This window comes from Megachile rotundata, chromosome 8 (assembly GCF_050947335.1).
Source record: "Megachile rotundata isolate GNS110a chromosome 8, iyMegRotu1, whole genome shotgun sequence".
Taxonomy (NCBI): Eukaryota; Metazoa; Arthropoda; class Insecta; order Hymenoptera; family Megachilidae; genus Megachile; species Megachile rotundata.
Genome location: NC_134990.1, coordinates 11,328,927 through 11,355,507, shown reverse-complemented (window position 1 = coordinate 11,355,507; position 26,581 = coordinate 11,328,927). Strand labels below are relative to the sequence as shown.

Here is a 26,581-nt window from a genome sequence, read left to right as displayed (position 1 = left end):
AATCCATAACGAATCTCTTGTTAGAAAAGTATTCGATACTTCGAATTCCATTTGTGATTACTAAAATGAAGTAACAACTGAATATTTATTCAAGAATTATTTTTAACAGTGAAAAGATGTGTACAAAAGTTATTTTATTCTCTATCTCCAATTAACATAGTGACGATCCTCGATCGTTTCTTGTCGGGATTCATCCTTGCTATCCTTTTGGAGTCCTTGAAGTCCTTCCATTCTTTGTGCTTTTCTGGGTCCTTTGGTCCCCAGTCAGAATTTGGTTTCAGAATCTAAAACACAGAGAAGAATGGATACAATTTTATGAAATAAATTAATAAATATGTATATAGTTATTTAGTTATTTACATCTAAACAAGATTCACTTTTTCCTTGTTTTAACCTGCCAATAATGACCCAGATGGGAAGTTGTATCACTCCTAGTATCAAAAGTAACCAACCAGCAACTAAAAGAGTGAGGCACATTAATAAAAATATAATAATATTTTGAAAATAATATTATTATTTTCTAAACTATTGCTACTATGTACAGTTAATTGTAATTTAAATTGAATTATACCATAAGCAGATGTTGGATAATATTCATCATTGTACATGATAGGTTTGATCTCCGATAGGAAATAGATCAAGATAGAGAAAAGCGAGAGAGGAGTTAAGAAACCCCAGCAAAATCTCCAATAGAACGACGGTCTCGAACCGACCATAAATTCAGTGTCATCCAAAAAGTTATCGACACCTGCAAAAACAATAACCAATCGATAAAAATGTTTTCGGAATGTTGAAAATATATAAATGTTGATTTACCGTACACCCAAGAAATAACGATCACTTCGAACGAAGCTAAAAACACGACGATGAATGTTCCGCCGAAATAATCCACCAGATTTAATATGTATTGGCCTCCCTGAAGATACGTTGCTTATATTAATTAATTATAATTGTATTCAGAACTTAAATAATGATAGTGTATACAGAACTTAATTTTATGAATAATATATTACGTTCATATATAGTAAACTCTTATTGTATCAATAAACTTATATTATATTATAAACTCTTTGTATTATATTATACAAAAATTATATTATAAACTCTTTGTAATATATTATATTATAAACTCTTCTATTATATTGCAGGAACATTATACACAATTGTGAAGATGTAAATCAAAAATGCACAACGTTACTCACTCTAGTACAATAAACGATACCAATCAAGAAACCAGCGCAAGAAACCCCTCCAGCAGCCTTCCAGTTCGGAAGTCGAGGAAATTGGTCCGTGATGATGCTAGTAATAACTCCAGCAAACGCAACTGTGGTACCGATTCCTAATATGAACAGCATCAAGAAGAAGAGAACCGAAAACAATTGTGGTACCACCGTAAACTTAGCAAGTGCTTCTGGATAAGAAATGAAAGCGAGTCCTGTTCCTGCGCGTACCACAGTACTGATGTCTTCTTTCCCTGATTCGTGGGCAAGATTACCCAGGATGCCGAAGATGGTGGTTCCTGCTATGAGACTGGTACAGAGGTCCAGAGCTGTTACCAAGGTGCAGTCTCTGGAAAGTTAGGAGCTTTTATAGGTGTAATCTTTGGAAAGTTAGAAGCTTTTATAGGTGCAATTTTTGGAAAGTTAGAATCTTTTAGAGGTGCAATTTTTGGCAAATTAGAGTCTTTTATAGGTGCAATTTCTGGAAAATTAGAATCTCTTATAGGTGTAATCTTTGGAAAATTAGAATCTCTTATAGGTGTAATCTCTGGAAAGCTAGAATCTCTTATAGGTGTAATCTCTGGCAGGTTAGAATCTCTTATAGATGCAATCTCTGGCAAGTTAGAATCTCTTATAGGTGTAATCTCTGGAAAGCTAGAATCTCTTATAGGTGTAATCTCTGGCAGGTTAGAATCTCTTATAGATGCAATCTCTGGCAAGTTAGAATCTCTTATAGGTGTAATCTCTGGAAAGCTAGAATCTCTTATAGGTGCAATCTCTAGCAAGTTAGAATCTCTTATAGGTGTAATCTCTGGAAAGCTAGAATCTCTTATAGGTGTAATCTCTGGAACATTAGAATCTCTTATAGGTGCAGTCTCTGGCAAGTTAGAATCTCTTATAGGTGCAGTCTCTGGCAAGTTAGAATCTCTTATAGGTGTAATCTCTGGAAAGCTAGAATCTCTTATAGGTGCAGTCTCTGGCAAGTTAGAATCTCTTATAGGTGCAATCTCTGGCAAGTTAGAATCTCTTATAGGTGTAATCTCTGGAAAGCTAGAATCTCTTATAGGTGTAATCTCTGGAAAGCTAGAATCTCTTATAGGTGCAGTCTCTGGAAAATTAGAATCTCTTATAGGTGCAATCTCTGGCAAGTTAGAATCTCATAGGTGCAATCTCTGGAAAGCTAGAATCTCTTATAGGTGCAGTCTCTGGAAAGCTAGAATCTCTTATAGGTGCAATCTCTGGCAAGTTAGAATCTCTTATAGGTGTAATCTCTGGAAAGCTAGAATCTCTTATAGGTGTAATCTCTGGAAAGCTAGAATCTCTTATAGGTGTAATCTCTGGCAAGTTAGAATCTCATAGGTGCAATCTCTGGAAAGCTAGAATCTCTTATAGGTGCAGTCTCTGGCAAGTTAGAATCTCTTATATGTGCAGTCTCTGGAAAGCTAGAATCTCTTATAGGTGCAATCTCTGGCAAGTTAGAATCTCTTATAGATGCAATCTCTGGAAAATTAGAATCTCTTATAGGTGTAATCTCTGGCAAGTTAGAATCTCTTATAGGTGTAATCTCTGGAAAGCTAGAATCTCTTATAGGTGCAATCTCTGGCAAGTTAGAATCTCTTATAGGTGCAGTCTCTGGAAAGCTAGAATCTCTTATGGGTGCAATCTCTGGAAAGCTAGAATCTCTTATAGGTGCAATCTCTGGAAAGCTAGAATCTCTTATAGGTGCAGTCTCTGGAAAATTAGAATCTCTTATAGGTGTAATCTCTGGCAAGTTAGAATCTCTTATAGGTGTAATCTCTGGAAAGCTAGAATCTCTTATAGGTGCAATCTCTGGCAAGTTAGAATCTCTTATAGGTGTAATCTCTGGAAAGCTAGAATCTCTTATAGGTGTAATCTCTGGAAAGCTAGAATCTCTTATAGGTGCAGTCTCTGGAAAATTAGAATCTCTTATAGGTGCAATCTCTGGCAAGTTAGAATCTCATAGGTGCAATCTCTGGAAAGCTAGAATCTCTTATAGGTGCAGTCTCTGGAAAGCTAGAATCTCTTATAGGTGCAATCTCTGGCAAGTTAGAATCTCTTATAGGTGCAATCTCTGGCAAGTTAGAATCTCTTATAGGTGTAATCTCTGGAAAGCTGGAATCTCTTATAGGTGCAATTTCTAGCAAGCTATAATCTTTAACACTCAGATTAAATATTTATATTAGGTCCTATATCAAAAACTATAATCTTCAAATTTGTAACACAAAATTTAGCTTCTGCTGTTGCATCTATAAATATCTCATTTATTTGAGATCTCATATGTAGTTCAAATTCTTGCACACAAGATTCTGTACCACACAAGATTTCATATTTTCCTTTTTTGCAGCTGATACATAAGAAGCTACATAACTAACAACTTTGTACCTTAACACATTATGGTTGAACTGATTATAAGATGAGTACATGATAACAGCTCCAAAGCAGACCCCAAGAGAGAAGAAGGACTGCGTCACAGCGGCGTACCAGACTGAAGGATCAAGTATCTTCTCCCAGGTTGGTTTGAACAGGAATATTATACCATTCACTGCTCCTTCTAACGTTACTGCCCTTATCAACAGGCTTATCATAATCACGTACGGAAATAAAGCCAGAAAATAAGCAGCTTTACCGCTGCTTTTCACTCCGTTTCTCAACACTATGAACACGAACGACCAACTAGCGAGGAGAGTTAGCACCAGTTTCCAAGATGGGTCTCCTAATCCGTCTTCGATTCCGGCTTCGTTGAGAACCACTTTGCTGAAATGGAAGAAATTCTCATTTTTAATGTTTAAAGTTCAACAAGTTTTAAATTAATTTTCAATGAAACTTGATGTATAGGAATTTTCATTTCAGTTCATTTTTAATGAAACTTGATATATAGAAATTTTCATTTTTAGGAAGAAGGATTTATTTTTTGGGAATTAAGGATACAAACCGAAAGTACAAGTCAGCCGAGCTGCTCTTGCTAGCATTCCCTTCCTTGTGAGAACTGCTGTCAAAGCAAGTGTCACCCCATTCTTCCCAGCAAAAAGCCCAAGGAAGAACCGATTGAAAGCTTGCCAGTAAATAGTACATCGTCAACGCCATTAGCGAGCAGTAATAAGTCACCACCGAAAACACGCTTACGGCGACGCCATATCCGATCCCTAGAACGATGGAGATCCAACGAAAGATTTGTCAGAATCGTATTATAAAGAATTACCTTTGAAGGCGGGAGAGACGGACCAAACTTCGATGCAGGATCTGCTACTAAATTGTCCTAAGATCATCTCCATGTAGTAGATTGGTTTACTGATGATGAAGAGCACGATTATGTAGGGTATGAGAAAGGCGCCGCCTCCATTTTGGTACGCGGTGTACGGGAACCTCCAGACGTTACCGAGACCGACGGAGAAGGCGACGCAGGACATTAGGAACTCTATGTCGTTGCCCCATTGAGCTCTGCCTGTTGGTTTATCAGTTTTGGGATCTGTAGACTGAGGAGTCGTTTATGGAGGACATTAATTATTAATAGTTTTGTAAATTTCTTTTGTAAAGTAAACTAAGTTCTCAGGCAAGTATCATCAATGAATATTGAAGAGTCGTTTATGGAGGACATTAATTATTAAAAGTTTTGTAAATTTCTTTTGTAAAGTAAACTAAGTTCTCAGGCAAGTATCATCAATGAATATTGAAGAGTCGTTTATGGAGGACATTAATTATTAAAAGTTTTGTAAATTTCTTTTGTAAAGTAAACTAAGTTCTCAGGCAACTATCAATGAATATTACACCAATATGTGTAAATATTACACTAATGAATATAGCAGAACTTACCTCATTGTCAGCTTGCTTTTCAGGAACAGAAATTTTGTAGGTGCCTTGCATTCCCTCATTGTGCATAAAATCATTCTATAAACAGAAGTATGCATATAAACAATATTTTGTAATACACCACATATAAGTTTGCACAACAGCATGCACTGTGACTGAAATTAAAAAAGTATACATATGTATGAGTACATATTTAAAATAGGAACAAATGATTTTTCTTATATAAGAAAAATGTTTATTATTCTTATTCTGATTTTATATTTTACTTCTTTATGTTTTATATTTAATGGCCCAATATTTGCAGATGATAAGTGGACTGTTGAGTAAAATGCTTTGTTTACGTAAAGGGAAATCATGATACATCAACGAGTGTTCCTTCTGTTGAGTTCGACTTGATGTGAGCTACAATTATGCATAATTGCTGTAAGATTGTATTGAAGTTGTGACGAATCCACGATTAGTCTGAACAAAGACTAGGTAGAGTAAATTCCTTTTGCTATTAATATATTTTCTTCTCATTTATTTTTCACCATCACTGTACGTAATATACATATAAAATAATATGTATAAATGTTTTATCCACAAAAATTGCAATAATTAAGAGAATTAACATTTCTTTCTCCTCAAGAAATAACACATGTCGAACTTGATTATGAAAGTGAAGCAATAATAAAAAAAATAATAAATCCACGTTAAGATATCTTAAAATAGGACAAGTACGAGATAAAGAAACAAGAATTTAATGCAACTTTACAACTGCAATTTAGATTAGACGTTCCGCGTTTAAAGTAAGAAGCTTATGAACTATTAGCGAGTATCGTTAAAGAATATTAAAGAGAAAAATTGCTAAGATTATTTATTATAATAAATGTGTTTAAATTACAGGTACGAACCTTCGTCTGGCCCATAATCACTGCAGCTCGGATTATGAGCTCGAAACTCTATCCACGACAATTTATTACGAGGTCTTTGTGAGGCAACTGCTTTTGGAAGACTGATCGACGACTTTGATTCGCAACTTGTTAGATCAGTAGTGAATGCAGTGAGAAATGTTGACAAAACACTGCAGTATTACCATCTTCTTAGTAATGGCGTATTATCAATATCTACCTTCTTTTGTTATGCTATCACTGACTTAATACCTTTACTCTATCTGAGACAACTTTTATTTCTTCACTGAAAAATAGATTCTACGTCTTTAGATACATATTTTTTTATTCACTACTTGTCACTGTTGATTTAGGGATTATACAGGATTAAATCAAGTACTTTAATTTTTTAAATATATGTAGGTCAAGAATTCTTTTACCATTCATTTAAAAAGTAGTGCATCATTGTCCAAAGAATTTTGAAAAATTGATGACTCAAAATAACAATGCTATCTGACAACAAAATTACAAATTTTAGAAACGTTCTTTAATAATAAGTTAACAAGTTCTTTAATAATAAGTTGCCAAGCTTTTTAATAATAAGTTATTATAATATTGTAAATATTAGAGACCGTTGTTTGTCTAGAAATTGTGCTAGAAACCCTCGCGTGCAATACTGTTGTATAATCGATGCAAAATTCTGCTCCAGTTTCACTTTCTATTTACGACATTGCCTCTAAAAGAATTTCTTCAATCGCTCTCATTGCTGACTTGCTAATTTTAATTAGAAACGCGCTTTCAAGCGTGACCGATGCAAGGGAGTAACAGGTTTACCTTTGTCGAAGGTCGTTTCTTTCTAAAAGTTACACTTTTCATTTCAATTTCAAGTACATTCATAATTGAATTATATTAAATATCTTTTCTCAACATTTTTTTAAGCAATATATTATTCTTTGTACTTCAATTCTTTTTTCTTTGGTATTAAATTAAATATTGTGTTTCAGGAATGAACCATGATATTTTGATCAGGATTTGGAAGGATTTTATTAAATCACACAACAGTAAAGGCAGAATTCGTATAATTTATTTAAAAAAAGTCTGAACAAAGCCTCCTTGGTCTTTGAAATTCTTCTGCGCTATAAACTCTTTCCATTCCAAGCGGATTTTGGGGTCTTTGGGTCCCCACTTCTCTTCGTCAGGTCGAAATGCTGCTTTAATGGTCTTTGGAATGAAAAATCAAGATTTAACACGGTCACATCATAAGATGTGAACATAGAAGAAGATTCTTACCTCCAGCAATGTAGATGATCGTTTTTCTAACATTTTCTGTAGAATGCAGCTGAGAATTGTTAAAATGCCCAAAGCCAGCAGGAACCAACCAATAGCTGTGATTATACAAAGATTATTATTTGATTACACAGAGAAATCATTATACATTATACACTGTTAAGACAGTTAATATGTAACATTATTTATGTTAACATGTTACTATACTTGTATCACTGACCATAAGCATATGTGGGGTACTGCAGTCCATCATATGTGGGCGGTTCATAAGTAACGATGGTGTAAATCAGTATAACAATCATCAGTACAGGTGTAACAATAGCCCAACAGAGCCTCCAATAAAAAGAGGGTCTCGACCTCAGCATGAACTCCAGGTCATTAATAAAATTCGACAAACCATAGATCCAGAAAACAGTGACCATCTCCAGCACTCCTACGATTATCGCCACGAACGTGCCACCGAAATAATCCACCAGTGTCACAAACCACTGACCACCCTAAAACGATCAAAGCATAACGCTTAGCAAAGCATAGTAATTTATGTCTAAAATTCATACTTTCCATTTCAACTTACTGGAGTGATATAAACTAAGCTAACAAGAAATCCAAGAATGGATACTATCAGCACTAATTTCCAGTGCTTGATGTTAGGGAAATGATCACAAAGGATGCAGAAGATGGCGCCGCAGAGGGCGACCGCGCTACCAACGCCGAGGACGAACATCATCACGAAGAAGAGCACAGCGAACAGTTGAGGAACTACTTTGAAACGGGCTAAAGCTTCTGGATAAGAAATAAAAGCGAGCCCGGTACCGCCACGAACGACTGTCGATATGTCTTCGGTGCCTATCTCGTGCGCAAGGTTTCCTAAGATACCGAAAATCGTGCAGCCAGCCATTAGGCTGGTGAAGGTGTCCAGGGTGGTTACTATTAAAACGTCTCTGAAAGCATAAGTAAAATGAGTCAATAATCTTGTAATTAAAGACTCAGTATCAAACAAGGTATCAGTATCAAAGACTAATTTGACTGATATCACACTAATTTTTAGAGTACCATCTAAATGAGTATTATAAGGACCCACCTGCTAATGTTATGTCCAAAATTGTTGTAGGAGGAGTAAGTGAGAATAGGCCCAAAGCAAACCGACAGAGAGAAGAAGCACTGAGTGATGGCCGCGTACCACACATTAGGTTGCCACAATTTGTCCCATTTGGGAGTAACCAGAAACAGAATCCCATCGACCGCACCCTCCAAGGTCACCGCTCTAATCAACAGAGCTATCATAACCACATAAGGAAATATTGCTAAAAAATACACGGCCTTTCCCGTGCTCTTTATTCCCCGGGAGAGCACGATGAATATCGTCGCCCAGCTGATGAATAAGCAGATAGTCAGCTGCCAGGAGGGAGCACCAATTCCGTCATCGATGGAGTCGTATTCGTTTAGAACAATCTTTCTGAAGAAATATATATGAATATTATAGCAGAATTGAGTTATCAAATACAAATGGAAATTATAAGAAAGTGAGATTGAAATGAAAGGTAAACCTGAAGTATAACTCTGCAGAACTGTGAATGGTAGCGTTATTAATTAATTGTGAGTTTCTGTTAATGTCGTTGTCCTTCGAAACGGCGTCAACGCATTGACCCTGCCATTCTTCTCGACAATAGGACCAAGGTAGTTCGGCTTGGAAACTTGCTACTAGGTAGTAGAGTGTTAGACCCATTAGAGAGCAGTAGTAGGAGACCACGCAGGTTGCTGTGAATGCGTGTCCGTATCCTAGACCTGGAATAATTTAATCATATTTAATACATGAATTACTTGACTATCTACAGAACTTGAATTATCTATATTACTTGACTTGAACTATCTACAGAACTTGAACTATCTGTATGACTTGTCTTGAACTATCTACAGAACTTGAACTATCTATATTACTTGACTTGAACTATCTACAGAACTTGAACTATCTATATTGCTTGACTTGAACTATCTATAGAACTTGAACTATCTATATTGCTTGACTTGAACTATCTATAGAACTTGAACTATCTACATTACTTGACTTCAACTATCTATAGAACTTGAACTATCTATATTGCTTGACTTGAACTATCTACAGAACTTGAACTATCTATATTACTTGACTTGAACTATCTACAGAACTTGAACTATCTATATTACTTGACTTGAACTATCTACAGAACTTGAACTATCTATATGACTTGTCTTGAACTATCTATAGAACTTGAACTATCTATATTACTTGACTTGAACTATCTATAGAACTTGAACTATCTATATTACTTGACTTGAACTATCTATAGAACTAACTAATTAATAGAACTATTTTTCAGAACTATTTCATCTATCGAACTGGTAAACTGTTTTACCTTTCATTGCAGGTACCATGGCCCATGTCTTCGCACATGATCTATTAGTAAACTGACCAAGAAGACCCTCCAAAAAGTAGAAGGGCTTTCCCACGAACAGTAAAACAATAATGTAAGGTATTAAAAAAGCACCGCCTCCATTTTCATAAGCAGTGAATGGAAATCTCCACACGTTTCCGAGACCTACAGACGTGGCGATGCATGCCATTAGAAATTGCAATCCTCCGCTCCATTCTTCCCTCTAATTCAAAAAAAGTTAATGAATTTTTTGCGAATACGGAATAAGTAAAATATTTCCCCCATACCATCGAAAGTCACACAGTTTCACAATTGGCGACGATAAGAAGAGGAAAAAATAGCGAGACGAATACTATGCCTTGAGATAGAGATCAGATGAGTACGTGATGATAAGTGTAAAACAAATGTCAAACATAAATACTGTGATTCACGAATGAAAAAATAAACAAACGCGACAGGCGAGGAAAATTGTTTTGCATTATATTGCAGTTAGCGATCAACTATGACTGCGGGTAATTTGTAAATATTTCGCAGAAGTCAACATACCGATGAGTCGTTTTCTGGAGGATCTTTCTGTTGTTCGGGTTTCAATGACTTTTCTATATCAGAAAAATTATTCTCTTTTTGATCGAGATGATCTTCCATCTGGAAGGCCTCGTTTGTGTATTCATTTTGCTTCTGTAAATATTAATAAATAATTTGATGACTTTAATTGATCTTCAACTTTATTCAAGTCGAAGATCATGCATCATTAATTACAATGCTAAATATCTCACATAAATTCCATTCTCTAACTTCTCCATTTCTGCTGAACAATTTCAGGATCACTCAATATTCCTTTAGACTTTCGAAATAATAGAAGAAGCACTGCAAAACTGACTCAGAAGACTACATCCAGGAAAGAGTCACTTCTTTCAAAATAATCAACCAAAAAGTTCTGATCAAACTATTGTAAAATCGGTACTTCATTCTGGTATCTATCTTCACTTTTAATTTTACATTTGAAAGATCACAACATACTTTCACATTTTACAGGAAATTGTTTTGGAGCACATAGAGAAGAAAATTCAAACTCAAAAAGGAACACTGAACTGATGGACCGATGCTGTTATAAAATTTCCATGATGGTTTTTTCGTTAAGATGATGGAAGACCGACTACCTGTTGCGAAGACGTGCTACTACAAAATAAAGCTCGCTTTGAACGCGTACTCCGATTAGATACGTCTGACCTAGACGTTGTCCCCTTCGTTCTCTGAAAATCTCGGGTCTAAGCTCTGTTACACGTGTTGCTAATTGCAAAAGGTACTGACAGTTAAAAACCACCTTAACAATTTTCTTGTCACTCAAACTTTCTGTGCACTGACAATTGCCATGAAGAAAAGGAATTTATTAATTCTGCACTCGTTTCTACATTTTACTTATAACAATATTTTCTTCTTGTGGAACTCTTTCCAGTAATTTTTTAACAAATTTTTATTTTATAAAAACCATGCTATAGTGGTATACTTCCATACGTAACTTCACAAATTGTACTTTGATGTCTACTTTCACGCGTTGTATCGTCACTAGTAATTGTGTACATTGTATCAAGCAATGTTAATTGTATCAAACGTCACCATATAACACCATTGTATTTCTGCACATTATATCACGACGCATTATGGATCTTTGAATCCTAAGAAGGTGAAGCAACTAATGGACAATGAAATCCACAAAGATGGCAATATAAAAAAAGTTCAATACACTTGCAAATTTGCGGAGAGAAATGTACATAATAAAATGAACTAAGATATAAATTTCAGTGACATTTTACAAAATATATTTTTGCATCTTTGCTTAACGTCTTATTACAAAGGAAACATGGAACGGATGTAAGTTAAACAATATTATTTTTATCGATAAATTTTATTGACAATAAATTTAGGACAATAAACACGGGTAATTCGACGATCATTCTTTAATGGCAAAGAAAGCTTGTTTCCTTGATAAAGCAATCATGATTAAACTTTATCAGCAAGAATGAAAAGAATAGGTCAAGATTGTAAAACGATAAAAACCTACGTGAATTATTAAATTAATATATTCTGTTCTGTTACAGACTCAGGGATTTTGAAAACATGGAAGAGTAAAAACCTGGTTCGACATCGAGGGAATGTGATATTTTAATATAAAATTGTGCGTCAACGTTATATGGTTCACGAGGGAATGCGTGATATGCAGCTGTCTGCTTTCTCATGTGCAATAAATGTGAATTGACACTAAGGATTAGCGTGGAACGATGAGATACCGTCTGATTATGGAACTTCCTTCAGCTGCTCTGCTTTATTTTAAATTCTACTGATTTCTCTTATAATTTCAGTTTTATTTCTTTGACTTCATGATTGTTCTATTTCTAAATTATTGCTTACTTCATTTAAAATACATAGATTTAGTAAATATTTAAAACACATAGACTTAATTAAATTATTACTATTATAATAGAATAATGAAATGAAGAAATAGAATAGTAAAATAGCAGAGTAATAGCAAGGCAGTAAAATAATAAATCATTCTATTTTTACTTCTATGTACATGAAACTTCAATATTCATACTGTCACAAGGTATCTTTTATATTTAAAATATATAGACATAAATTACTAGTATGTAATAGAATAATGAAATGAAGAAATAGAATAGTAAAATAGCAGAATAGTAGCAAAGCAGTAAAATAATAAATCATTCTATTTTTACTTCTATGTACATGAAACTTCAATATTCATACTGTCACAAGATATCTTTTATATTTAAAATATATAGACGTAAATTACTAGTATGTAATAGAATAATGAAATGAAGAAATAGAATAGTAAAATAGCAGAGTAATAGCAAGGCAGTAAAATAATAAATCATTCTATTTTTACTTCTATGTACATGAAACTTCAATATTCATACTGTCACAAGGTATCTTTTATATTTAATATATATAGACATAAATTACTAGTATGTAACAGAATAATGAAATGAAGAAATAGAATAGTAAAATAGCAGAATAGTAGCAAAGCAGTAAAATAATAAATCATTCTATTATTACTTCTATGTACATGAAACTTCAATATTCATACTGTCACAAGGTATCTTTTATATTTAAAATATATAGACATAAATTACTAGTATGTAATAGAATAATGAAATGAAGAAATAGAATAGTAAAATAGCAGAGTAATAGCAAGGCAGTAAAATAATAAATCATTCTATTGTTACTTCTATGTACATGAAACTTCAATATTCATACTGTCACAAGGTATCTTTTATATTTAAAATATATAGACATAGATTACTAGTATGTAATAGAATAATGAAATGAAGAAATAGAATAGTAAAATAGCAGAATAGTACCAAAGCAGTAAAATAATAAATCATTCTATTTCTTCCAGATATATCCACAAGTTCATTCACAAAAACAAACGAAGAGTAATCGATGACCGCGTTTGTCAAATTCCGGGCAGTTGGCAGAGCAATGTGAGATTTTTCGGCAAAGAATGACTTAACAAATTACCACCATAGTTCGTGAATTTGAAGACCGTGATGATCAATCAGTTGCGATCGATAATGGAGAACCTGAGCGACATTTACTATCTCGTGCAGTTGATTGTCCGTCAAGTTTTCATCTACTTACGGGTACAATTGTGTAATTAACCTTCTCATTATCTGACATGATATGTACGTCTGTTCTCTTTTCAGGACTTGATTCTATACAAATTCTTCTGGATCGCTGCGTTCAACGATGATTTCGACGTGTCGGACTCGAAGCTGCGTGGTATGACGTTCAGGAACCTTACATCCGATATTTTGGCGTTTTCGATACTCTGCAGCGTCCTCTTCATCTTAGTGATGTTTGCGTCCAGTTGCGAGAAGGACTGTCAACAACTTTATTCTTCTGCTGGCATTGAAACGTCGGTTTCATCCTTCTTTTTAATACAAAAATATTTAATGTTGCAAACTTTAGTAAATGTTTTATTTTAATATTTTTGAGAGTTTAGGAATTCAATAGAGTTTTATTATGTTGCTACTTAGACTAGTATATTCTGCTTTATTATTATACTACGCTTTATTCTAAATTCTACATGTTAACAGGGTGGCAGTGGGTTTGCCAGAAGAATCCTACTGCGTTGCAAACATAGGCACAAACTGCTTCCACGCTTGCGGCGATTCCCTCTGCGCTCGTGGACGAATTCCGAAAAGAAACTTCTCCGACGAAGACGTAACAAGAGTTCGTACCAACAAAAGGAGTACAAGCATACCAAAAAAGTCAATCTTCGGTCTAAACAGCATTCAACTACGAAATTCTCAGAGCACGCAAACCACAGACAAAATATATCAGAAAAGCAGTCAGAAATGGTTGATCAGGAGAACCAGAAGCGGCCATATTTATGGGAAATATCCTATATAAGAAACAGTATTCATATCCATATTTTAGTTCCGAATCTGTTGGTAAAATATGACATTCCAAGAAGCTGTTACACGTCTTGTTTTGTCTTGAATTAACTAAGTCGTATATGTTCATTTAAGCGACTGTAATCGTCTTAATTATCGAATCGTGTATGAACGTACTTTGATCTTGGTGGTATTATTGTGTACACATGTTTTAGAAAGACTTTATTTTAAACGAAAGTTGATGTCGAAATGTATGAGTTTGTTAGAGTTTATTTTTATTATAGAAATGTCTCTTTACACGACTTTTATGAATCATTTTATTTCTATGAAATTTCTATTTTTATTTAATACTGTTAGTGTAAGTCCGACGTTGACTGCTTCCAATAAAATTACTAATTTACAACCAGAAATTGGTGCGTTTTAAAGATAATGATAAATAACAGGAACTTCAAGATTACTTAACTTTATCTATCGGAAAGAAAATTTATTACTACAGCCCTATCTGCAGTTGTGAAAACCTTTATTGCTCTTGTACAATCGTTTGTATCATTGATAAGAAATTTTTATATCTAGAGGGATTTAAAATGAGTTTGGACAAATTATTGAAAATATTAATTTAAGTAAATCTTAATATATTAAGTTTTATTTTAGTATTCATTAATATATTTGATTTCAGTGTTCTTCAAATGGCAATGTTCATCCACCATAACGCAGTTCGAGCCTGCGCATCGATCTTCCGAGCAACCATAGAAACAACAACGCAACGAAAACCAAAACAATCAGTCCATTATAGTTCAGTACAAAATTGTCTGAATATGATCAATGATGGATATCAAAGATAGCAGTGACGAAGAAGAAACACACATTTCAGCGTTCACAAAATTCGACGAGAGCATTGAAGTGCGCAATGCTGAAGAAATACAGAGTCCCGTAAACCACAGGCCTTCAAGCTCCAGGAGACCCAGACCGAACCGTAGAAACGAAAGTCGTGATGCTATGGGCATCAATTCACCACGTGAAAAATTAAATTTTAAGAGGTACTAAATTATTTCTATCATTAGTAGATTATTTCTACTATTAGTAGAATATTGGTGTAACTAGGTATGTGGAAAGACAGTTTCAATAAAGCATATTACAGGTATGACAATGAAGGCGGCTTTGGAAAGTCTATGAGAATGAACAGTGACCCCTCAGACAGTGAAGAAAGCGATGACGATGACATAGAAGGAACCAATAACGCTCAGCCTGTTGAAATTTATAATCCCAAAGACTTTGAGGACTTGGACGTATCCACAGAAGTGAAGGAACTGTTCCAAAACATAATGAGGTACCCTTAAATGCACCATTGGTAGAATAAAGGTCTTCAGGCAAAAGTTCTAATTAAGACAATGCTTATAATGAAGTATTTAAACCATAAGCTATAAGCTTTATATAAGTATAGTTATAAAACTATATATTCAAACCGTTAATAATTCTACTCTTCTGCAGATACACGCCTCAGAAAATAGAACTGAACTACAAGCTCATCCCCTTCATTCCCGACTTCATTCCAGCCGTGGGCGACATCGACGCCTTCTTAAAGATCCCGCGCCCAGATGGAGTGGAGGACAAGATCGGTTTAAACGTCCTGGACGAACCCTGCACGAATCAGTCGGACCCGGCCGTGCTGCACCTGCAGCTACGCAGCTACATGCGAAGCGCCGGTGCAGCGAGGCAGACTGTGATCAAGAGGATCGAGGACGCGGAAAAAAATGGCAAATCGATCGACAAGTGGATCGAGGATATGAATCAACTGCATAGAAGCAAGCATCCACCAGCTGTGAATCTTATGAAACCTATGCCCGACATCGACTCGTTGCTTCAACAATGGCCGGCAGAAGTGGAGGAAAAACTGAACGAGGCTGAATTGGATTTTACGGAGCTCGACTGCGAGTTGCATGAGTTGGTTGATATTATTTGTAATCTGTTGGATATTCCATCGGATGGAGAATCGAGACTTGAAGCGCTTCACACGTTGTTTACACTCTATTTGGAAGTACGGAACGTAAAGGCTCAAAAATATTGAGGATTTTAATGATTATAACGTCCTTTTATAAGGGACGAGTGAAGATGGTCCCAAAATGAGGTCGTAACATTGGTAGACATAGCTGTGTGATAATATGCATTCCAGTGAGGCAGTAATTGCTGAGAAACAATTGCTGAGATGTAATAGTTTCCCTTAGTTTCCTGTCAGATTATAAGACACATCTCTCAGTTTTACGAACAATGCAATGAATACGTAAGAGGGTTACGTAACCTAAGTGTCATAAAAAAGCACTGATATGCACTGAAAAATGTAGACGCATTCATGTTTTTAGATAATGTAATAAATGTCATAGGTACAAGGATAGGTAATACAGTTGCATTATATTAAATGAAACATATAAGAAATTTTATACAGACATTTGTATACTTATAAACATTACACATGGAATAATATAGCTTTTATAATACTTAGAGGTTAAGAAAAGGTATTTCCAAATATTTTATCATTTGTAATATAACAGTTGATTCTATTAAATTAAATTGTTTTATAATTGTAATGCACTTGAAGAATAGTAATGTATCGTCATCTTACAGCAAACAGAAGAACTAAAAATTTATATTCATAAAATAACTTTAATGAATGTTTATTAGAAATATATTTCAGAAAATGACAAACTTTTTTAATAGAGAGCGCTTTACTTCTACACCCACGCAGTTCCCGCTAGATGGCATTCAGGGTACCGTTTTCAACGCGCGCATTATTATAAAAGTAAATAACATAAAAATAACAGTCGCGTAATACTTTCAACTTGCTGCATTCATTCTAGTCTCTAGTATGATATTTTATTTTTATTATGTTTAACGCAGAAATGATGTGGAAGCCTGAAAATTTCTTAATCGATCAAGACAGGGATTGTGTATATATCTATTCTGTATCTCTTATCATAGTATTAGTCACGTGGTTGCGGATGGTGTTTCATTTCCTCGTGTACATTCAATACGTAATAACAGTGATATGTGACGAATCAAATTAAACAATAGTCGTTTCACAGTCTAATTCTTGAACTGCGATTTAAGTGGCTGAAAAAAAATGGCAACTTCACCAACGCATGTGAACGTGTTAATCAACAGTAGCATCGATGACAATGTTGATAGTTGTGTTGATAACGAGGGTGACAGAGAGAGGCTATTAAAACCAAGGAACAATTTTGCGTCATACTCGAACGAAAATGTTGAAGTTAGATTTCGGGTAGGAACGTTGTTACTATTCTGTGATAATGACTGTCTGACATTAAATTGTTTTGTTACCTTTGTTTTGGTTAAATGACAACCTTTGACACCTGTCGTCATTCGTTCATACTTCCCTCTTTGTAATTCCATTCATAAAATTTGTTAAGAATGAAAGTATTCTGTTTGTTTTAATATTTCATCTTTGCATTTTTAACAGAGTATCCACAATCCTAGTAGCTTATCATGTGAAAGTATCATAGAGGCAGTTTCTAATAATCCAAGGAGACTCAATACGGAAGAGATAACTCCTGGAGCAACCAATTTCTTATCAACAAATTACGAGGTAACTTGTTCTTTTTGTATATAAATGTATGACTATGCTGTTTGGTTTCCAAGGAATTTGTTACATTAGTCACCACAAATATTTTATCTTATCTTAAAAGTAATTAAGTTTTTGAATGCATACTGCATATAAAATTTATCTTTGTTTTTGTTTTCTTTTAAGAGTTTAGATTATGATCCATGTGAGAATCACCTTCTTCAAGATGAAGAAAGAAAAAAAGGATACAAATTTGTGGTAAAAAAAAATTTTGCTAGATGGTTTATTTTCCTATTAATAGGTATTTGCACAGCGCTTATAGCATCCTTTGTAAACATTTCTATTGAGGAATTAACAAACATAAAATATGGTTTTCTCAAAACTTGTATCCTTTAAGAACAATATATATATATTGGAGGTTGTATGTGTACATATAGCTATTGTTCCTTATGATCACTAATAGATGTAGATAAATGTGTGGAGGACAAGTGTCTATGGTTACCATATCTAATATGGTTAGTCTTAAATTTTGTACCTGTTTTAATAGGTGCTATTTTAGTAGCTTATGTGGAACCTGTCGCTGCTGGCAGTGGTATTCCACAAGTAAAATGCTATTTAAATGGAATAAAAGTACCTCGAGTTGTTCGTATTAAAACACTAGCAGTAAAAACAATTGGAGTAATTTGTACAGTAGTGGGAGGCTTAGCTGGTGGAAAAGTAAATATTATCACTATCAAAAGTAAATGTCATCATATGTTGTTAATATCAGAAAATATTGTAATATAAAGTAAAATGTGTTTATAGGAAGGACCTATGATACATTCTGGAGCTGTGGTGGCAGCAGGAATATCACAGGGAAAAAGTACCACGTTTAAAAAGGACTTTCAAATATTTAAGTATTTTAGAGAGGATCATGAAAAACGAGATTTCGTGTCAGGAGGTGCAGCTTCTGGTGTATCTGCTGCATTTGGAGCACCAATTGGTAAGCAAAGAAAGAGGACAATAAACATAATATGAGTATTAATAAATGGATTAACATTTTTTTTAGGGGGAGTATTATTCAGTATTGAAGAGGGAACTAGTTTTTTTAATCAAAGCCTTACATGGAGGACATTTTTTGCTAGCATGATTACAACATTCACGTTAAATATTATTCTCAGCACGTATCATGGACGACCTGGTGACCTTTCCTATCCAGGCTTACTAAATCTTGGAAAGTTCGAAACGATACCCTATCAAATTTATGAAATTCCTCTATTTATGTTGATGGGAGCAACGGGTGGAGTTCTAGGTGCTTTTTGGAATCATCTAAATTATAAAATTACCTGTTTTCGATTAAAATATATAAAGAAGAAATGGTTGAAAGTAATAGAAGCTCTTTTGGTTGCTGGATTAAGTGCAACAATGGGATTCCTAATGATTTATTTCATAAACGATTGTAAACCTTTAGGAAAAGACCCCACTAAATTTCCCATTCAGATGTATTGTAATGAGGGTGAATACAGCGCAGTCGCCGCTTTATGGTTTCAAACCCCAGAAAGTAGCGTTCGGTCTTTGTTTCATGATCCAAAAGGTATGTTATTCATGCATATAAAAGAAAGCAATCAGTATTTCATTAATTTTTTTTTTAAGGTTCTCATAATGATCTAACATTAGCAATTTTTGTGATTCTATACTTCTTTTTGGCTGTTGCTACCTTTGGTCTATCTATGTCCAGTGGACTTTTTATACCATCTCTCCTTATTGGTTCAGCATGGGGAAGATTAATTGGCTCGGGTCTTACAAGACTTTTCCCAAATTGCGTAAGAACATCATTAAAAAATAAAATATAGAAAATCAAATATGAACTGTTATTTATTATTACAGATTGTTTTAGTTCCGGGAAAATATGCTTTATTAGGCGCAGCTGCTCAGTTGGGAGGAGTAGTTAGGATGACAATAAGTTTAACTGCTATACTCATAGAAGCCACTCAAGGCATATCTTTTGGTTTACCAGTTATAATAGTTCTTATTATGGCTAAATGGGTTGGAGACTTTTTTAATGAGGCACGCAAATATACCAATCTTTAACATTATAGGATATTTATTTGTTGCATAAATAGCCCTTTATTTTTATAGGGCATTTATGATATTCATACACAAATGGCTGGGATTCCCATATTAGCATGGGAAGCCCCACCGTTATCAAATAACATATATGCCAGTGAGATAATGAGTCATCCAGTGGTGACATTAAAAACAGTAGAAAATGTGGGGCATATATTGGAACTACTTAAATGTGTAACATTTAATGGTTTTCCTGTAGTAGATCCACCTAGTAGTGATGAGGTAATAACTATTATAGTAATTTTAGAAAACTATGTATTCTTATTCTTCTGTAATATCAATTTCTGCGTTCTTTATTGTAGACTGAAATAAACTCTTACGGACGGTTCCGTGGTCTGATCTTACGTTCTCAATTAATAGTGTTATTGCAAAATAAAATTTTCAACGAGTATGCCGAATATTGGGAGAAATCTTTAAGTATTAAAATGTTCAGAAAGGAATATCCTAGGTATCCGACTATTGAACAAGTCACCATCTCTGAAGAAGAAAAAACTTACATGATTGATCTAAGACCGTTTATGAATCCTTCTCCATACACAGTAAAACATGTTCGTAATTTATTTATTACTTTATTTGGTTGTCAACAATTTGAATCAATTATCAGCAATTATTTCTGTTTTCAGTCTGCAACACTGCCTCGCACGTTTAGACTTTTTAGAGCTTTAGGTCTCCGCCATTTACCGGTAGTGAATGACACGAACGAGGTATTTCATTATTTAAAATATTATAAAACATATTGCAAAATAAAGAGATCTGCATATACATTTTTTTTAGGTAATTGGAATTATTACGCGAAAAGATGTAGCTAGATTTAGGATATGGAAACATAGAGGAAGAATGGGATTAGATGAACTTTTAATCACTAATAAAATTTAATTTTTACTTTTTTATATAAATATACAATGACAGTTTACTAAAAAAGATTTGACGAAATATTATAATAATACATATATTATAATAGTATACAAACGTACAAAAAATCTATTACCAAACTTGAGAGATTAAAGTATTATAAAAAACAATTTGAAATTAACCAAAGAAGTGAAATACAAATAGTATTAATTATTTACAAACAATTGCCAACCTAACCATGACCATAATTTAAAGAAAAGATACACTGGAAGAATTACCAATGATAAAAGAAAATAATATTCATAGGAGGAAATGGACATGTTAATGTTCTTAACAGTTAGAAATGGAATCAACTGATATAAATGTCTCGAAACAATTGTAACTCATATAATCACGTAATTCAGAACTTCGATATGCAATCTGGAACATAAAAAAGTATTTTATTATTACAAACAAAAAAAATATGATTTCAAACGCTTACTTCTATTAAGTAAGTTAAAATATAAGCAAAATTTTGATCACGTAAATATATTTAAAAGTGAGTTAGACATTGTGCATTTTAAGCATTGAAAATTTTGTAAACATAGTCTGGTTTATAAAATAAATTTATATATACATTTTGGTATTATTTCATTTGATCCTAATATAGGTTCGAATTAACGAAAGAAATGTTAACTAAGGAAGAAATTGTAATATTAATTTATACTTTATTTAAAATGTAAAAAATAAAAAAGACATTTTGTTACTGAATTGTTGGAAAATGCAACACTGCATTAAACGTATCAATACCCACGAGTATCGAAGATATAACAAATGTCGCCAATTAATTGTAGGTTCCTATTTTAGGAATGAATCACCTTGAGATAATAATACATACAAAGCACAAGACAGTTAACTTCTTCTAATCTCTAATAAGTCGAGATTTTGAGATTTTTTCGCTAATAAAAAGAATACAATACTCGAGTCTCGTGTGCAAGTATGTCATTTTTGTCTTATTTGTCAGTGTGTCTAATAATTATAAGTAATCAAGACTGATAAAATAGTGCAAAAAATTTATTGAAGTATAATGTAGGTATAGAACAAATTAACAAGTTTTATACATAGATGAAAAATTTTTGTAACCATTCTTTAACTCATTTGCAACTGTGCTAATCTCATTGATTAGTCTATTTGTAACTACTGATATGAATTATATCTTTGAAATACCAGTATTATTATCCATGCTAGTGATCAGTCTGTTACGAATGGGTTAAATTAAATGTAACTGACACATACATGTAGTAGTTAACTTTAAAGAACAATTTGTTAAAAAATATTTCATCAGATATACATTGTATATTATTTATGAATTCAAAAGACAACCGAACAGGAACATCCTCATGCAAAATGAATAATTACAAGTGGAATAGATATAAAAAGAACAAGCAATTACATTCAACTAAGGAAAGAAAAAAGAATATACACAGATCTACTGCAAAAGCTTTTGAAACTGAAGAGGAAGCTACAATTAGAAGATTCCATGATGCACAAAGAATGGCAAGGTTTAGAGCCAGAAAGAGGAAAGCTTTAGAAGAAGTAAAAACACTTAAAACAGGAAATTTCCATGAATTAAAAAAGATTATTATTTTTAAAAATATTAATTCTATTGCTAATGCACCTACTAATGCACAATTTCAAAGCAATTTTTGTACAGACAATCCACCAGTTTTTGCACATTCATCTTGTCAACAAAATAAATATTCTCAACTATTAACAATTATCCAAGATCTAGGAAAAGATATCAAACTGTCATATGCTGGTAGTAAAATTTCAGCAGAAAGAGTAAAGATAGGAATTGTAAAAGCCAGAATACTGATAAAAGAATGTTTGTTGGAAACAGAAATGACCTCATAGTGATTCTAAACAATGTATATATGAATTATATTTTATTTTTTAGAAGATAGAGGATTGACTTGTTTTTATAATTCCATGAGAGTTGAATAAACATCTTCAGTATTGTTAATTTCAAATGTTAATGTTTATAAACTTCTTTTATGCCAATAGGAAAATCAAAAAGAATATTATTGATGACATTAATAATAAATTAATAATTAGACTAGAAAACAATACTCAAAGAAATATTAAATTTAGATCGTCATCGGAGTGTTATTAAATCACGAACATTTGAGTTCGAAAACATTACAAAACATGTATTCAGATCTATTCATAAACTGATTATTAATAATTTTGTATCATATTATATTGGAATGTTTTCGTGACTCAAGCATTCGTTGAACATACGGTTCTTCTCGACGAGCTCATTGTCTCACCTTGTCTGAAAGAAATCGAAGAAAATTTGTCAAAACTTTCTCATTCCTTAGGCACTGTTCTTTCAAAACACTGAGAAGACTTGTCGTGAGTCAGACATTTCCAAGAAACGATCATTTTATCGAAGGAAAGAAATAAGAAAAATCGCCGTTAATAAGAATGGTAAGATAATCGATTATCCCAAGTATTATCGTGATTTCTTGAAAATATCGAGGTATTTTAAGATGCAGTCGGTTCGGTCAATTATTTCGCAGTTACTCGGGTCGTACACCTGTCCGTCGTGAAGTTGCAGACGGGAGTAGGAAGGGGTTATGGTCAATAAACGCAACCACGTCACACGCAGCCTATCGGCGACCCCGCTTGGCCCCTTAAAGTGGCTCCGAACGAAAATCTTACGTGTCGGCCGATATTGCTTTTGTGCGTTTGTCTACGAAATATCTTAAGAAAAATCGAAGTTATTTTAACGCGAATGCCATGAATGTACACGTTTCGTCGTGATGAAGATACGTATATAAAATTGAGACCGATTCGTGACACGATTTAGCTTCACGGAGGGTTAATCGTACGTTTCGGTGAACTGACCGAATTGCGTCCGCCATTGTTGTGATTGGTGAACGTTCCAGAGAAGACGGCGTTCTTATATCGACGCGCATGCGCAGTTTGTGTTACTCGACGACGCTCTTCTTTCGAATTTTGGAAGACACGTACATACATATACACCAAGCGATCGCGATATACAGGTAGCCGACACACACACGTACGTACACGTATATGATTTCGAAAACAGTATTCACCACTTGATTTTTGCGCACGTGCCATGGAATTTTTTGAGTTTGCTACCCGCGTCTTTTTACACATTGAAAATCGAATTAATTTACATGCTTGTTTTTTTCTTTTCTACGCCGAAAGAAGCGGTTACGGTGTTTTTTAAGCGAGGAGATCCCGAGGTCGTGTCCTTTTGTCACAAGTACTAATAATTTTCGTTCATTGTTCTTAATAATTTTATATTTCGATAGCTTAAATGACTGTTTTGTGCAATTTTAATTCTTATACCTGTACAATGTGCAACAAATAGTTCTTAATTGTCTCGTTATATTATATAAAAATTACATTTATATGTACTCAATAAATTTGTTAAAAACAATATTTTCTGTCTTTGTCTATCTTGATTGCACAGATGTTTATAATCTTGCAAATTTTAACTTATTACTAATTATAAATGCTTTAAGTTATTGATATATTAGTGGCAAAAGTAATTATTTAATAAAATATAAAATACCATTGAATTGTTATGCCTGTTTTTCTGGAAGACATCAAAAGTGAATAAAGAATAATAAGCCACTGATTTGTCGATAACTGTAATTTTCTGTAATTAAATCATAACTTAAACGATGACAATAACCATTGTATATCAGAGTATGTAAATGAATATTTTTATGATTTGCTGTTATCATTTTGTGTTACAGGTGATGTGTGAAATACAGAAATAATGTGAACATTTACATATAAAGAAAATATGTAAGAAATATTGATGAATACTAGTAAGGAACAATAAAATTAACCACGTTTAATTAGAAACGTATGCATAAAATATATTTTGTGAAAAATTTGGTATTTGAAAGTTACAAAAATGACATTGTATACAGATGATTATATCTATACTATGATGCATAATTATATGTTATGCCTAAGGCTAAGAAGAAACCTTACCTTAAAAAGGTAAGGGAGATGCGAGAATATAGACGCCAAAAATTAAGATCAGAAACAGAAGAAGAACGCGCCATTAGACTAAACAGCGCTGCGGAGAGAATGAAGAACGCCAGAGCCAAAGAGACAGAGGAGCAAGCAGCCATAAGAAGAATGCAGGAAGCTCAACGTATGGCTAGGCACCGTGCTAAGAAGAAGCGTTGTTTGGATGAAAATTTAGCAAGAGAAATATCAAAAATTGCTGAACTTTCAAAAATGCCTGATGCTGCAACAATAGCTCAAATGTCAGAGATGAATATGAATAAAATTTCTGCAGAGCTAAAACAAATGATGGAAAGAGGAAAGGTTCCAGAGCATATAGTTCAAATGGCTCAACTAGCCGAATTCAGTAAGATGACTGAATTGAATAAAATGTCTCAGGACATGGCCAAGAGATATGAAATGGAAAAAATGGCAGAATATGCCAAAACAACAGAGTATATGAAGATGCAAGAAATTGCAAAGATGTCTGAAATTGCTAAAATGAATGAAATGGTTAAACTTTCAGAAATGGCAAAATATAATGACATAACAAAAATCAATGAAATTGCAAAAATGAATGAGATGATGAAGATGTCACAAATGGCAAAGATTAATGAAGTGCAACGAATGAATGAAATAGCTAAATTAAATGAAATGGTGAAAATGACGGAAATGGCCAAATACAATAATGACATAACAAAATTGAACGAAATTGCACAAATCAATGAGATGGCTAAAGAAATTGCAAAGATGAATGAAAAAACGAAGATGAATGAAATGATTAAGATGGCAAATATACAAAATGATATCACAAAAATGCCTGAATATTCGAAAATGGCAGAGATGGCAAAATTAACTGAACTTGCCAAGTTAAATGAGATAACAATAACAAAGTTAAATGACCCTCCACCACCACCACCAAAGGTACCAGAAATTCCACGAATTCCTGAACCTGTGATCACAGTGCCAAACCCAAGAAATTTACAAAATGTTCAAACTGTTCAAGTAGCGCAAGCTAGCCCATCCAGTACAATAAACTTCCCTACTGTGCCTGGACAGGGTAAATATGCTCAGTTATTGGTTATTATCGAGGAACTTGGAAGAGATATTCGTCTTTCGTATGCTGGAAGTCGTAGCGCGGCCGAGCGTCTTAAAATGGGTATCCAGCATGCTAGAATTCTTGTAAGAGAATGTTTATTGGAAACAGAACATAATGCACGGCAATGATCTGCCGACATACTTAGTGACTAGATTTTTAGTCGATTATTTTACAGGATAATGCTATGTACATTGTATGAAGTACAGCAGTATATTTTAAAGGGAGTGTCTTAGCATCCACAAAAATGTGCTTGTACACGTAGCATTTATTGTTTGATATTTTATACGACCAATTGTATGTTTGTTAAAATAAATCTAAGCAGCGAGTATTTTTAAACAATGAAGAGATCATGATAACAGTAGTTTTGTAACTTCATATCACTTTTAGTATCAACTGAACTAACACGAAACGTGCATTTTTGTGGACGCCTAAAAGAAATTAATCATTCGATAGTGCATAATATTGGATATAAATAAATGGAAAAGGCGAGAAGATTATTTCCATCATTTTTTCTTTTTTTTTTTTTTTATTTTAATTAAAGAGGACTTTAGAGCGTTTTTTATATATAGAATACAAGTCATGAAGGAATTATTCCTTCTCATTAAATTATCAGTTAGCAAATAGAAAAATTAACATTAGACAGGGACTATTTGTACAAGAGCTTTCATTTATATTTTCTAAGAAAAATGTATTTGCAGTTTTGGTTAAAACTATGGGTACCTAGTAATTACTTACAATATACATGCAGGAAAAGGTTGATCAAACAGAATGTACCTACGGAAAGTATAATCCTTGAATATAACTGACTACGAGGTATATCTAAATAAAAAGAAGCAATTTTCTATAACATTGTGTATTGATTTTATACCCTTGAGTTCTGTTTAA

The 26,581-nt window shown here is 33.5% G+C and overlaps 7 protein-coding genes across 22 annotated transcripts; 4 read left to right on the top strand and 3 right to left on the bottom strand.

The window, feature by feature from the left end:
• Positions 1-66: 66 nt before the first annotated feature.
• On the bottom strand, positions 67-6,068 carry LOC100874759 (sodium-dependent nutrient amino acid transporter 1). 4 transcript variants are annotated; one of them, XM_012296603.2, is made up of 10 exons: positions 5,942-6,068; positions 5,052-5,126; positions 4,441-4,714; positions 4,174-4,384; positions 3,624-3,995; positions 1,203-1,569; positions 817-916; positions 572-748; positions 361-458; positions 67-284 (listed from the first exon to the last, which is right to left on the bottom strand). In XM_012296603.2, the coding sequence occupies exons 1-10, from the start codon at positions 5,954-5,956 to the stop codon at positions 135-137; spliced, it is 1,839 nt and encodes a 612-aa protein (XP_012151993.2). In that variant the 5' UTR covers positions 5,957-6,068; the 3' UTR covers positions 67-134. The 4 variants fall into 4 exon arrangements, with proteins under 4 accessions (XP_012151993.2, XP_076390350.1, XP_076390349.1 ...); XM_076534235.1 differs by having other exon boundaries at positions 4,441-4,683; positions 5,942-5,985; XM_076534234.1 differs by lacking the exon at positions 5,942-6,068 and adding an exon at positions 5,315-5,419.
• Positions 6,069-6,979: 911 nt separating this feature from the next.
• LOC100874871 (sodium-dependent nutrient amino acid transporter 1) lies at positions 6,980-13,354 on the bottom strand. Of its 3 annotated transcripts, none has more exons than XM_076534237.1 (9): positions 13,273-13,354; positions 10,162-10,293; positions 9,598-9,838; positions 8,752-8,989; positions 8,286-8,660; positions 7,779-8,145; positions 7,425-7,701; positions 7,208-7,302; positions 6,980-7,138 (listed from the first exon to the last, which is right to left on the bottom strand). In XM_076534237.1, the coding sequence occupies exons 1-9, from the start codon at positions 13,309-13,311 to the stop codon at positions 7,001-7,003; spliced, it is 1,902 nt and encodes a 633-aa protein (XP_076390352.1). In that variant the 5' UTR covers positions 13,312-13,354; the 3' UTR covers positions 6,980-7,000. The 3 variants fall into 3 exon arrangements, with proteins under 3 accessions (XP_076390352.1, XP_012151997.2, XP_076390353.1); XM_012296607.2 differs by lacking the exon at positions 13,273-13,354 and adding an exon at positions 10,392-10,531; XM_076534238.1 differs by lacking the exons at positions 10,162-10,293; positions 13,273-13,354 and adding an exon at positions 9,903-9,920.
• LOC105664003 (uncharacterized) lies at positions 10,785-14,332 on the top strand. Of its 4 annotated transcripts, none has more exons than XM_076534248.1 (5): positions 10,785-10,918; positions 11,715-11,791; positions 13,031-13,274; positions 13,338-13,549; positions 13,731-14,332. In XM_076534248.1, the coding sequence occupies exons 3-5, from the start codon at positions 13,182-13,184 to the stop codon at positions 14,044-14,046; spliced, it is 621 nt and encodes a 206-aa protein (XP_076390363.1). In that variant the 5' UTR covers positions 10,785-10,918; positions 11,715-11,791; positions 13,031-13,181; the 3' UTR covers positions 14,047-14,332. The 4 variants fall into 4 exon arrangements, with proteins under 4 accessions (XP_076390363.1, XP_012151999.1, XP_076390362.1 ...); XM_012296609.2 differs by lacking the exon at positions 10,785-10,918 and adding an exon at positions 11,363-11,487 and having other exon boundaries at positions 13,031-13,247; XM_076534247.1 differs by lacking the exon at positions 10,785-10,918 and adding an exon at positions 11,363-11,487.
• A 132-nt stretch (positions 14,333-14,464) lies between these two features.
• Positions 14,465-16,419, top strand: IFT46 (intraflagellar transport 46). Its single transcript, XM_012296621.2, has 3 exons — positions 14,465-15,067; positions 15,169-15,357; positions 15,519-16,419. Exons 1-3 carry the CDS (start codon positions 14,853-14,855, stop codon positions 16,093-16,095), a joined length of 981 nt encoding a protein of 326 aa, XP_012152011.1. The 5' UTR covers positions 14,465-14,852; the 3' UTR covers positions 16,096-16,419.
• A 278-nt stretch (positions 16,420-16,697) lies between these two features.
• ClC-b (chloride channel protein 7) lies at positions 16,698-21,179 on the top strand. Of its 4 annotated transcripts, XM_076534229.1 has the most exons (13): positions 16,698-16,824; positions 16,923-17,304; positions 17,503-17,628; positions 17,791-17,989; positions 18,068-18,321; positions 18,409-18,586; positions 18,653-19,177; positions 19,237-19,406; positions 19,471-19,650; positions 19,723-19,932; positions 20,013-20,258; positions 20,334-20,414; positions 20,485-21,179. In XM_076534229.1, exons 2-13 carry the CDS (start codon positions 17,146-17,148, stop codon positions 20,584-20,586), a joined length of 2,430 nt encoding a protein of 809 aa, XP_076390344.1. In that variant the 5' UTR covers positions 16,698-16,824; positions 16,923-17,145; the 3' UTR covers positions 20,587-21,179. The 4 variants fall into 4 exon arrangements, with proteins under 4 accessions (XP_076390344.1, XP_003708089.1, XP_076390345.1 ...); XM_003708041.3 differs by lacking the exon at positions 16,698-16,824 and having other exon boundaries at positions 16,853-17,304; XM_076534230.1 differs by lacking the exons at positions 16,698-16,824; positions 18,068-18,321 and having other exon boundaries at positions 16,853-17,304; positions 17,791-17,862.
• Positions 19,670-20,882, bottom strand: LOC143264958 (phosphatidylinositol N-acetylglucosaminyltransferase subunit Y-like). Its single transcript, XM_076534249.1, has one exon. The coding sequence runs from the start codon at positions 20,880-20,882 to the stop codon at positions 20,769-20,771; it is 114 nt and encodes a 37-aa protein (XP_076390364.1). The 3' UTR covers positions 19,670-20,768.
• Positions 21,180-22,891: 1,712 nt separating the features above from the next.
• Positions 22,892-26,543, top strand: LOC100883268 (uncharacterized). 5 transcript variants are annotated; one of them, XM_012296619.2, is made up of 2 exons: positions 22,892-23,031; positions 24,336-26,543. In XM_012296619.2, exon 2 carries the CDS (start codon positions 24,553-24,555, stop codon positions 25,822-25,824), a length of 1,272 nt encoding a protein of 423 aa, XP_012152009.1. In that variant the 5' UTR covers positions 22,892-23,031; positions 24,336-24,552; the 3' UTR covers positions 25,825-26,543. The 5 variants fall into 5 exon arrangements, with proteins under 5 accessions (XP_012152009.1, XP_012152006.1, XP_003708091.1 ...); XM_012296616.2 differs by lacking the exon at positions 22,892-23,031 and adding an exon at positions 23,470-23,609; XM_003708043.3 differs by lacking the exon at positions 22,892-23,031 and adding an exon at positions 23,487-23,626.
• Positions 26,544-26,581: the final 38 nt, after the last annotated feature.